General features: G+C 37.4%; 1 protein-coding gene across 2 annotated transcripts in view; it reads left to right on the top strand.

Moving 5' to 3' along the window:
- The first annotated feature begins 214 nt into the window (after positions 1–214).
- The window catches only part of TMED7 (transmembrane p24 trafficking protein 7), a 43614-nt gene continuing 30838 nt past the window's right edge, over positions 215–12990 (top strand). Inside the window, exons 1-3 of one of the 2 annotated variants that reach the window (XM_054488491.2) lie at positions 215–796; positions 5774–6019; positions 10007–12952. In XM_054488491.2, the coding sequence (XP_054344466.1) occupies positions 605–796; positions 5774–6019; positions 10007–10243 (675 nt within the window). In that variant the 5' untranslated portion in view covers positions 215–604 and the 3' untranslated portion in view covers positions 10244–12952. Of the gene's footprint in view, positions 797–5773; positions 6020–10006; positions 12953–12990 lie in introns of those variants that run through there. The other variant, XM_063665151.1, reaches the window with a different exon arrangement.

The following is a 12990-nucleotide window of genomic DNA, read 5'->3' as shown; positions in this document are numbered from 1 at the left end:
GATGCACCCCAGCGCTAAGTTCCCAGCGGAGGTTGCAGTGAGCGTAGATCGCGCCACTGACTCCAGCCTGGGTGACAGGACGAGACTCTTGTCTCAAAAAAAAAAAAAAAGCCAGTGATTGGAGCGTAATTACCCTCGCCAACCGCCTGTAACCACGGCGGCCGCCACGCCCCGTTTCCTGGCCTCGCCCCTCTCCGCCCACGACTCTGGCCCCGCCCCTCGTCTCAGGCTGCGACGGAGGCAGAGCCAACGCCTCGCGGGCTTCCACGTACGCACTCCAACGCCTGCCCCCGGAGGAGAACACATCCGGGTCACGGGAACCGGTGTCTCAGGCTCCGCCCCTTCCCCCCCACCAAGGCTAATCCCCACTTCCGACCCTCTCAGGCCTTTTCGTCTTGTCTTTCACCTCCCCAGGTGCGCCCTACTGCGCCCCTCACAGGAATCCGGAGGGTCGCTCTGATCCGGAATCTCCCACAGGCGTGAACCTGCTCTGCTGTGTATCTTTGCGGGGCGGCCTTCGCTGAGGCCTGCCGCGCGCGGTGAGTCCGCGCAGACCTGACCCTGCGTCTCGCAGCTCGGTTGAGGCCGCCGCCGCCTTTTCGGGATGCCGCGGCCGGGGTCCGCGCAGCGCTGGGCGGCCGTCGCGGGCCGTTGGGGGTGCAGGCTGCTCGCACTGCTGCTACTGGTGCCTGGACCCGGCGGCGCCTCTGAGATCACCTTCGAGCTTCCTGACAACGCCAAGCAGTGCTTCTACGAGGACATCGCTCAGGGCACCAAGTGCACCCTGGAGTTCCAGGTATCAGGGGCCTAGCAGTCCCTGGGCCCCAACTCGCGGCTCCAGGATTGGGGGTGTAACTTGAGGGATGGCACTTTCCTGTCCGTGTTTCCCCGTTCTTAGGCTAATTCAAAAATCGCTTCCAGGTAGCTGATGCCCAGCATTTGACTTTACTCTAATAAACCTTGGGTGAGAGATGTTAAGACGGGATGTTAAAATATATGAATTCCAGAAATGCTCCCTTTAGCATGTCTTTCCAGTCTCATTTTTAAGGCCTATTGAACTTTCTTCCTTAAAAGATTCCCTTAAAGAAAATCATTTATACTCTATAGTACCCAGTGTCAACCCTCTACTCTCTAATCCACACCTCCAATTTAATTGGATTTGAAGTGCTGCCAATGTCTAACTTCATTGCTTTTCAGTTTTACCAATATTAGGACTGTTGGTTAATGCGGTCCCTGTCGTTGGAAGAGCTCCATTACAGGTTGAACGGCCATTTGCCAAGGGAGTTGTAGAAAGAATTGCTATGATAAATGAGAGGCCCCTTCTGATCTTTGGGATTATATAAAAAAGAAACTTTAACAGAATGTGGTTTCTTCGGTTGGTTAGAACAGTCTTTACTGACTTTCAATTTTGGTGGGTAGGCGCATTTAACATTTGAGTAGCTATTGAATGCTAGGTGCCAGTGATACAGAAGTGGTCGAAACAGATAGGGTCACTGCCATCATTCATGATTCCCCTCTCACCCTGCTTTTCTTAACTGGTATCTGCTCATTCATCAGAACTGTGCCTTAAGAGTAGTAAGTAGGATCCATGAAGGAAGGCTTCCTTTGGAAAATTATTTTAAGCTGAACTTTAAAGGATGAGCTATGAACACCTTGGTAAGGGAGGAGGGGGAACAGCCTGTGGTAGTAGTGAACACTGAGAATTTCAGGGACATAGACAGAGGTCCAGTATGGTTGGGAATAAGGAGCCAGAGCAAGGGGGTCAGCAGGGGCAGGCCAGATAGTGTCTTGCTGACCATGTTAAGGATTTGTTTTTCCTGAAAGTATAGGAAGCCATCAGAGGGTTATAAGCAGTTCAGTGATATGACGAGAATATTCTTGGTAGCTGCATTAATAATAACTTGTGCAGGTAGAGAAGTGGTGGTAAGATGTTGCAGAGTGGATGTGGAAGGCTGATTAGGAGGTTATTGTGGCGGTCTAGACAAGAAATGATAGTGGCTTGGAGTAGAGTGGTAGCAGTGGGGTAAATGAAAAGTGAAAGGATTGGAGAGAAGGTAGTAGGTAGAATCAACGGGACTTGGTGATGATTTGGCTATAGTGGGTCAGGGAGGGGAGGCCAAGGATGACCCTTAGGCTTACTTACCTTCATGGATTAGCACCAGGGGACAGAAAAGAAGATAGCAGGAATCGTGATAAAAAGTATAAGCCGACGTTTTCTCAATTTAATAAACATTTCCTGGATTTTTGTGTATGCAGACTCAGTGATTAGTGCTAAGGATACTACTACAATGGCTAACAAATTAGCGTCTGTTATGTGTAGACAGTATGTTAAGCATTTCAGGTATGTTCTCAGGAAAGCCCAATATGAAATTGTTATAGCTCTTACTCCTTTTTTAGGGATGAAACTGAGGTTTAGATAGGCTAAGATCCAAGGGCATAAAACTTAGAAGTAGCTAAATCAGTAATGCAGTCCCAAGTTAAATTCTTAACCACTTTATTATACTACCTCCCAGAGACTGACTTTGACCTCAGAGAGCTTACATAGACATATATAGTCATAAAATGTTAAATACAACAATAAAGGTACACACTAGGTATAGTGCTGGCAGGAGACAGAAGGATCATCAGGGGACATTTAGCTGAGGAGCTGATGTTAGAGCGGAGTCTTCAAGATAAGTAGCCATTGCTCTACAAGGCGGCAGAGGAGAGAAGAAGGGGCCCTAGGCAGATATGTTCATGACAGTTCCAGCAGGCCTGAAATTAGCCTGAGCTATATTGCTAACATTTGTGCATGGCATTGAAATACACTGAATAATAATAGTTTTGTGACTATAGTTATATGTATTAATAGTCACAAAACTATTATTATTAGCTTTAATATAAAGCTATTATAATAGCTTTGTGACTGTGAGTCCAAGGGCTTTGGGGGCAGTTTGTACCAGTTTGTCAACATTATTTATTGATAACAGTGAGATTGATGATTTGCTGCTGGTCTTGGTGAGACCACACCCCCAACCCAGAGCTCTGTTGTTGAGACTAGCTGCATAGCAGGAATATGCCTATGTGACCAGCAAAATATTTAAAAATGCAATCAAGACTCCATTTTGGGTTCCTTGGTTCCAGGGTGTTTTCTTTGCACACTTGGGTGGTTCCAGATCTGAGAGAGTATATGTCTGGCCACAGACCTAACAAAAGGAAGACAAAAGAGCCCACACCTGATGTTTTCAGGTCTCTTGCTGTGAGACAGCCTTTGGCCGTGATGTTTTATATTCTTTTCCTTTTGGGACTCTTTTCAGTCCCAAGTTAAATTCTTAACCAGTTTATTATACTACCTCCCAGAGACTGACTCTGACCTCAGAGAGCTTACATAGACATATATAGTCATATAATGTTACAAACTGTAGATTTATAACATTATAACCTACAGTAATAAACTGTAGATTTGCAAACACTGTCATTTTGATCCCTGTGATTCTTCTTTAGCAAAGCCTATTGAACTGCACTGTCAGTGCAGATGTAAAACAAAGACTTGTTCAGAGAATTTCTGGTAGTCTGGTATTTTAGGAACATAGAACGAGTAAGGGTGTGAATAAAAGAGGTTCTGAAGCTACCTGGGAGGAAGAACAGGTGAATAGTATACCATTGTTAACAGGTTTAGATTTTTCTGCAGGCCACAGGTATTTATCAAAAAGTTTTTAAGTGATTGCTCAATGGGAAATGAGGAAAGATGGGGAGATTGGCACCCCTTCTTCCCAGGAGACATTCGGCATCATGTTAGGAGAAGGGCAGCTACCTGCATCTAGTAGGTAGAGACCAGGTATGCTGCTTAACGTGTCACAGTGCACAGGACCGTACAGCCTCCTACAACACAGAATTATTCAGCTCAAAATGGGAATAATGCCGAGGTTGAGAAACCCTGAGTTCGAGGGAGAAGATATTGGGTAGTGGGAAGACCTTTTAGGAAGTTGTGGCAATAGTCCTGTCTGGATTGTGGTTTAGGAATGCGATGAATTTGAGAGGGGCAAAAAGATTGAGAGATTTGTGTGATCATATGGATAGATAGGGACACTTAGTTTGGGACGATCCTCAGTTTCAATAGTAGGTGATTGGACAGGTTTAAAGGGATACTATTAAGTGAAATTACTTGTTTTAAGTTTGATGGAAGAGAAGTGGGGTGAAGATAAGTTCTGGTGCTATTCGGTTTGTATGTATGTGTTTGATTATTCAGAATACAATGGTCAAGTATGTATAATTCAGTATAGCAAAACGAAGTTATTATTTTCACCCGGAGAAAAAGTTACTGACTTTTTGGTGAGGATGGGGATGGGTAAATCCCCAATTGATAAAACACTTTTATATCAAAACATTTTATTTGTATATTAACATTTACATATTTTTACAGTTTTATAAGTGCATAATTATTTTCATTTGATTATCAAAATGATCTGTAACATAGTTCATTAGTCATCTTCTCTCTTAAGTGAGGAAAGGTCACACAGGTCACAGATCCTTCTTTTAAATCCAAAGTTTGACCTAGAATGTCAGTATGCTAACCAAGAGAGTTCAAGGTTGAAAATAATAATCTTGTGCTACCCAATCACATGGTGGTTTGGGAACCCTTCATTCAATCCAGTGTCTCTTCCTCATCATCTCTTTCACAAGTGTATACGTTCACTCTGTTCACCTCTCTCCACTCCCTCTTTCTTCCTACTCAGTTCTTTCTCATGTAAGGAAGCCTTTCTCTTTAATCCTTTCCCCCTTTTGTCTCTTAAAATACTTATCCAGTTACCGCAGGAAAAATCTCTCCCTCCTCTGTACAACCCAAATGGCTGGAATTGTAACTGATTAAGCATAAGCCCTTGAAAGTAGTTCCACAGTTCTGTTCAGACCCATATCACCTACCTCCAGGCTTCCATTCAGTATGTTTGCCATTAAGTACTGGCTTTCTAGATAAACAGACTTGTTGTCCTTCATGTTATTTTGTTTTTGCTTTAATCACAAGAGTTTCAACAATATTTTGTTTAATCAGTTATGTGTCTCTCCTGAAAACAAGGTTGTAAATGATTATATACTTTTAGAATAGCCCACTCCATTACTCAACTTATAGTGTAGTTCAAAACAAAATGTATATCAAATTCCATATAACTGACTATAAAAGAACTTAATAAACGCAATCTATTTGTAATTTGGCAGTAAAATGAGCTTAAGTTCTATGATAGAAGTATGAATGGGGTGTAATCCTAAGGATTGGCCTACCTTGTTACTTCACTGTGTGTGTGCTTGGATGATGCTAATAGGAAAGTGGGTTAGAAAATTTTCAGAAGGAAAATATTGCAGGCAGTAAGCTTAGAGGTTAAGAATATGACTTTGGAGTTCAGGTTCTGCCTTTCCCACTTAACTTAGATGAATAGTCTTGAATAGGTCGCTTATTTAACGTCAGTTTTTCAGTCTGTCAAATGGAAGGAAAAAAGTATATTGTAGGGTTGCTGGGAGAATTAAGGGATCTAATAGATCTACATTAATTAGCACAGTTGTCTGTCTAGTTCAAAGCGAATAAAAGTTGGAGGAAACTTGTTCAGTTTCTGTAAAGTTTAGTTGAAGTAAAATCTCCCAAGTTCCATCCACTGGTGAAAATTAAAAAATGTAAAATTGTCAGTGATAGTAAAAGTCCTTTGCCCGTTACCTTATTGTCATTTTCATAGGAAATCTGATTAAATCTGATTAATTTTTCAAACTTTTCACAGTGATTCTTTTTTTTTTTAATCTCTTACAGGTGATTACTGGTGGTCACTATGATGTGGATTGTCGATTAGAAGATCCTGATGGTAAAGTGTTATACAAAGAGATGAAGAAACAGTATGATAGTTTTACCTTCACAGCCTCCAAAAATGGGACATACAAATTTTGCTTCAGCAATGAATTTTCTACTTTCACACATAAAACTGTATATTTTGATTTTCAAGTTGGAGAAGACCCACCTTTGTTTCCTAGTGAGAACCGAGTCAGTGCTCTTACCCAGGTAAATAAAAAAATCAGCAATATAATGTTGGTATATTTAAAAGGAGGAAAAAAGCATACTTTAATATCATGCACTAACTGATGAGCATGGAATTTTGAGACTGACAGTCTTCAAAATCTATCTTAATTCTTACATGTAGGCATTTCACAGAGAACTTCAGACTTTTATAGTGAAAAATAATGTTGAAAGATTTTATGAACTTTTAATTGTAAAGAGAAAGAAGCATTAAAATAAGGAGGAAGATCACTAAGGTAGAAACATAGTGGTAAAAGAAGTTTGGGACGGCTGAGTAGTGTTCCAATCTTCTGAAGCATTTTCTTTAATCCCTGAAGGAATGTTGCTATCATACTCAGGAGGCTGGTGTAACTGGAAGCAGAATGATGCCTAAATTAGTAGATAAATAATACCATATGATAGCCTTTATACCATTACTTAGTGTTACTCAAGCTGCTGTAACAGTAACTTGTGCTGTAACTTTAGGTGAAATATTGAAGATTAATGGTAAGTCATCTCACAAAAATAGTTACAAAAGCTAAATTCAGATTTATTTTGGAGAAATAGAGAAAGCGTAAAAAATTTAAACTCAGTGAACAGCTATTGTTAGGTTGATGAGGACTGTTTTATTTCTAGTTCAAATACGGCAAAATCCAAAATGCTTCAAAATCCAAAACTTTTTTTTAGCTCCAACCTGATGACACAGGTGGAAGATTGTACATCTGATCTCATGACACATTATTGAAAATATCATATACAGTTGCCTTAAGGCTGCATGTATAAGGCATATATGAAACATAAATGAATTTCATGTCTAGACCTGGGTTCCATCACAAAGATATCTCATTATGTATATGTAGACATTCCAAAATCATAAAAAATCTGAAATTCAAAGCACTACTGGTCCCAAACATTTTGGATAAGGGATACTCAACCTGTATGGGCTTAGATCATATCTAACAGTTACTCAATTAGGCATGAAAAAGAATTATTTACCACTTATTTGTTAAAATCTTAAACTGGTATTTTAGTGTTCCCAGGTTCTATTTAGTCTCTTGGCCTAAGTCATGGTGAAAGAAACAGCTTTAAGAATGTGTAAAAGCCTTAATTCATAAACCTGTTGTTAGAATTAGCAAGATATATTCAAATACTCTTAATTTTAGAAATGTTCTCTTTATTTTAAGGTCTTGTGTCAAGGACACCTTGCTTTGTAAAATGATATTTCTTTGGGGCCATTACCTTAACCTGTATCCATTCCTTCATGAATTTTAACTTGTATAAGGTGGCTTGTTCTAAAAACCTAAGTGGGTAAATATAAGAAATGAATGGTAATAAAGCAGTTAGTATCATACCCGTCTTTATCCATGCTACATTTTTTATTTTTCTCAGTCTTATTTTTCTTTCAAAAAGATAATGTATCATATAATAGGGATAGTTATAAAGCAACTTTTCATACTTTAAAATTGAAAATTACCAGCTAGTAAGTTCAGAACAAAATTACCAGCTAGTAATGCAGAATAAATGATAAGAGTTTTACTCTCACCATTTTTTACCTGTTGATAAAATGATGGATTTAGAGTAGGCAGTGATCACCAGTCACTACTAAAACCATTAAGTAAAAGGCTGATGGGGAACTTTATACTGAGTGGATCAGACTGAATGATCATTCACAAATGGAGAGCTAACTAGACATTATGTGCCTTATGATAATATGCAGTAAGAAGTACACAACACTGACTACTAGACATTCCCACTCAGAACATTGCACCTGAATTCCATCAAGTCTCTAGCTCCAAATGCCAGTTGACAAGAAATACAGAGGATAAAGGAATAACATGGGAATGCAATCAACAAAATCCAGGAAGTGGGAAATGCCACAGGATAGGGGTAGATGGCAAGGAAAAAAGAAAAAACAAGGAAGAAAGCCTAAAGATTAACGAAGACTTATATCAGCCAAATGATTGTGTTAACCTTACTTGGATTCTTATTTGAAAACCAATTTTGAAACAATAGGGGAAATTTGAACACTATTTCCTGACTTTAAGGAACTGTTTTAAATTATTTCATGTGTTATAATACTATTGGGGTTATGTTTTTAAAAAGTGTTATCTTTTAGAAATAAAGTATAAAAGTATTTGTAGCTGAAGTGATAAAATATCTGAGATTTGCTTTAAAAATAATCGGGGAAAATACGTGGGGAATGTAGATGAAGCAAGATTAGCCATGTGTTAATCTTTATTGACATGGTGGGGGTTCATTGTACTTTTCTCAATACTTTTGAATATGTATGGAAGTTTTCACTGTAAAAGTTTTTTAAAAATCACATATCAGGCCAGGCGTGGTGGTTTACGCCTGTAATCCCAGCACTTTGGGAGGCCGAGGTGGGTGGATCACGAGGTCAGTAGTTCGAGACCAGCCTGACTAACATGGTAAAACCCCGTTTCTACTAAAAATACAAAAATTAGTTGGGTGTGGTGGAGTGCACCTGTAATCCCAGCTACTCAGGAGGCTGAGGCAGGAGAATCGCTTGAACCTGGGAGGTGGAAGTTGCAGTGAGCCAAGATCGCGCCATTGCACTCCAGCCTGGGTGACAGAGCGAGACTGCATCTCAAAAAAAAAAAAAAAAAAGTCACATCTCAAAAGTTGTAGAATGCATGTAATTTAATTTCTGTGATTTTTTCTAATCCAGTAGTTCTTAACCCATACCCCATGGACAGGCTTGAAGGAGTTCCTAAACATTCTGCATTTGTGTCAACTCCTTGCCTTTATGTGTACTTTCCAGGTGAAGAATCCTTGGGCAATATGCCATTTTGAAAATACAGAGAAAGCGAAGAAATGCTAGAAGCACATCTCTCTGTAGCTCCTCATCACAAATTAGGAGTCATTTTAGCACAGTTTTGCAAATTTTTCTTTCCTAGGGGCCCGAACAAAGCAAGGACAACAAAAATATTTGACTCTTCTAATAGGTTAATGCACTTTGTTGGCCTCATAATTTCTTACATTTTTTAAAAGCACTTTTAATAGAATATTTTAATAATTATTCCTTTCATACTTACTGTGGCAGAACTTTATTAAACATTATTTTCTACTTTCTGTATTCCTTAACTAAAATTAAAACAAACTTAGATTTGTTTTTAAAACTGTTAATACAGGCTTGTTGCATAAAATATTAATAAAACATATTTTACCAGTAGGATTAAGTTTGTAGCAGTAGAAAAATATTAAACCATGGTATACAAAAAAACTAGTCATTTAACCTTTCTCAAAACAGATGGTATAATAAATGTATAAAAAGGCAAGCTGTTATCAGCTAAAGGCTCACAAATTGATTACACAGTGAAACTGAAACTTGCATCCTGTTGGGAACATACATATTGGTTTAGTTGATTGGCATGAGGGAAAAGACTGATTTAACAAATAGATAAATGTAAAAAAAAAAGTCATTCCTATTCTGATACATCCCTTTCGGATTTAAAAGTTACTAATGAATTTGATGTTGTGGCTGTTTTAAACATAGTTCAAAGAACTTTGACTAATTCAGCTTTTTTTTGTACTGTGCTTTGTTTATTTTTATAGATATTTGGGCTTTGACTTATATTCTCATTATTGCTGAGCTCACTGCCATTCTCTTCCTCCTAATTCTTCTTTAAAGAACTTGGGCTGGAAATTCTGTAGTCACCAACCTTAGCTGATAAGTATTTCTGCTATTGTTAGTTTAGTGTTCCATCTGCCCCCTTACTGATGCCATGGCTGTGACATCTCAGTTGGGGAAAACAGCTGCTTCATAAGATCTCTAGCCTTAACAGTTGTCCCAGTGAAAATGAGCAGGGGAGTTTCATGCGAGGACAACTGGCATAAATGTATGAATGAATGCCATTTTAGTAGCATGTTAGTCAAAAGAGGAATTGAGATCAAATTGAAAGAAAAGCTGAATATGATAGATGAAGTCTACAGAAAGTATCACACATACTGACTGAAAATATTTCTCTGCAGATGGAATCCGCCTGTGTTTCAATTCACGAAGCTCTGAAGTCTGTCATCGATTATCAGACTCATTTCCGTTTAAGAGAAGCTCAAGGCCGAAGCCGAGCAGAGGATCTAAATACAAGAGTGGCCTATTGGTCAGTAGGAGAAGCCCTCATTCTTCTGGTGGTTAGCATAGGGCAGGTATTTCTTTTGAAAAGCTTTTTCTCAGATAAAAGAACCACCACAACTCGTGTTGGATCATAACTACGTTTTGAGAATTGATGCACCATTGCCACTGTAATATTGCTGTCCTCTAATTAATTTTAGGTACTGAAGAACTTAATATTGGCAACATTTTTAAATCCTTACTCATACACTTGTTGGGAGGGATGTACAATGCATATTCCCAAACTGTGGAAAGGACACCTTTTTTTATTTGTAAAGGTGGAAAAACTTTGGAACTCATTTTGGGCTATTCATGTTAAATATTCAACACCAATGATCTACTCTGTTCTTGGTTGTTTATATCTACTCTTCGCACACTAAACTTTGGTATTTTGATTCCTTTTAACCATTTAAGACTGCTTTTCTTATAGGTAGGCGATATTTTAAAAACCTTAGATTTAATGTCTACATGTGTTAGGGAGGAAGAAAATTTGCCTTTTAATTGTTAATAAGAAAACCAAATGTGATGAACTGTACCCCAAGCCCTATTCTGCACTGTTCAATTTTATGGAGGAAAAATAAATCTACCATAGGAATGTTAGTTAATATTGATACATAATGGTAAAATTTATTTCTCACTAGCTTAGAAAATGTCAGACTTTTGTTTTTGGGGTTTATGATTTATAACCAGCTATGCTATTTTTTCATAAAGGCATTTGTAGCACAAAGAAAACAGTAGTTTCAGTAGCATAAAAGAGTTTATACAGGCCTTAAATATCAGACTGTTTGTAACAGGTAGAAATATTACAGAATAATTTAAGACACTACAATGGGGGCAAATGCAATAGGAAAATTTTTAGTGAGTTACCCGTACTCATTACATTTTCAGTGCTTTTACAAGGAAAAAAGGTGATATGTTTAATTTTAACATTTTAATTGGCTGGCTCTTGCCCTTATATGACTTTAATGTCTGAGTCATTCCCAGCTTAAATTAACAATTGTTAGTATTAGTCTCACACATAAGTGCCATACATTTTATCCTCATGGGTGTGATGCACTGAAAAGTTAGTTGCTCTCCTTTTTTCTTTTTTTTGTCTTGCATATTTTATTTCTGTAGTTTCTGGTTAGCTACCCTAAAGTGACTGAAAAATTTAGAATGCTATGTGTTTCCTATTTGGTAATCTTCATTGACTTTTCTTTATTTAATGAGTATTAAATAGTGCATATTCTGTAGACTATAGGGTTTACATTGTGTTTGCATCTTATAACTTGTAGAGATTGAGCTGATTGAAATAAGATTTTGTTCCAAGTATTATCTGATAGAATACAAGATGATTCAAAATTATATAGATATTTAAAGCTTTTCTGCTGTTTTTTTTTAATTGCAACTGCTTTTCTGCCATGCCTCTCTTCCCTACCCAAAAGTGATGAGTTCTGAACAAGACAAGACTGTAATATTGTAGAGACTTTGATATGTGATACCATAGAATACTGATTGGATAGCCGTCCTAGTCACTTACCAATACTGACTAGAAGTTAACTCTTAATTCTAAGCTATCTTAAAATGCATATATATACTTCTTGCATGGAAGAGCAAAACAAATTCAAGTTGTCATGCTTGATAATTTCAGATGCCGCAGTATAGCAAAGGGTGAACATGTTTTCAACCCTTTAATGTTTTACGATGTTTGAGGACCAGCTACTCCTTAATATTTATCAATGGATTAAGAAGTTTAAGATTTTGCGGATTTATCAATTTGGGTTTTTGTACTGAAGTTGTCTTGCGGCTTTGTAAGTGTCCCTTTATATTTAAATTTGAAAGTTTTAAGCACTGATGTTAATGTGATTGATCAGCATGGGCATATGTAAAATGTCCTTTTCTAGTTGCCTCTCTATGCTATTGTGTTCAGATACTTATACCATAATTAAACAGTAAGTTATAGACTTGCTGAGTTTGGCATAGATAGTGCACTCATTTAATCTGTGCCTCTCAAAACTTCAGAATATTAGCATATTACCACAAATAATTTTTGGTGAAACTATTGAGATATTAAAATTTTTGAAATCACTACTGTTACCTGTTATAGAAAATAGTGTGGGCTTAGTCTAGTCTCTGTGTAACTGGTTACATTTTGATGGTTGTCTATACTCAACTGGATATGTATATGTAAATTAGAAAATACATACGTATCCAGACATAAATGCTAAGTAACATTTTTTTTCTTCCTCCAACTACATAATTTGTAGCTCATCATTTTTCCTTAATCCTTTCCTAACTTGTTGCAGCAGTTTGAATTTCCCAAATATTTATGTTTGGACATAATGGCTCAGAATACATATTTGAACATCATAGTTGTATATATTTTTAAAGTAGAATAAATAATGGAAAGCAACTTGATATACAAGTTTATACTAAAATTTCAACTATGTGAAGATACATTTTAAGGTATTACTTTGCTAATAATCTACACATTCTTTTTTCTATTAAAGAAACAAATGGTTTGTGGTTCACAGCTTTCATCCAAGCTTGGTGATAATCAATTTTGAAAATACAGTGGACTGAAAAGCAAATTTATTCTTTCAAAGATTTCATTTAAATCTCTGTACTATGCATTTTTGTTTCAGTTTGTAAATGTGTAACATTTATAGTTGAATAGGACAAAGCAGGCCCTATGACTATTGTTTTCAAAACATTAAATTAATATATAAATAATTCAGAGGGGTTTTTCATTTACTTTTGAAAAGAAATTTCAACAGGATTGCACCTACCAATTTCTTGTAGAATAAAAAAAAAAATCTTTCAACAAACTGACTTCACTTGTTTCTGTCAGGATTTAAATCTTTCT

This window comes from Pongo pygmaeus, chromosome 4 (assembly GCF_028885625.2).
Source record: "Pongo pygmaeus isolate AG05252 chromosome 4, NHGRI_mPonPyg2-v2.0_pri, whole genome shotgun sequence".
Taxonomy (NCBI): domain Eukaryota; kingdom Metazoa; phylum Chordata; class Mammalia; order Primates; family Hominidae; genus Pongo; species Pongo pygmaeus.
Note: the sequence above shows the minus strand (reverse complement) of the source record. Positions and strands in the feature narration are given on the sequence as shown.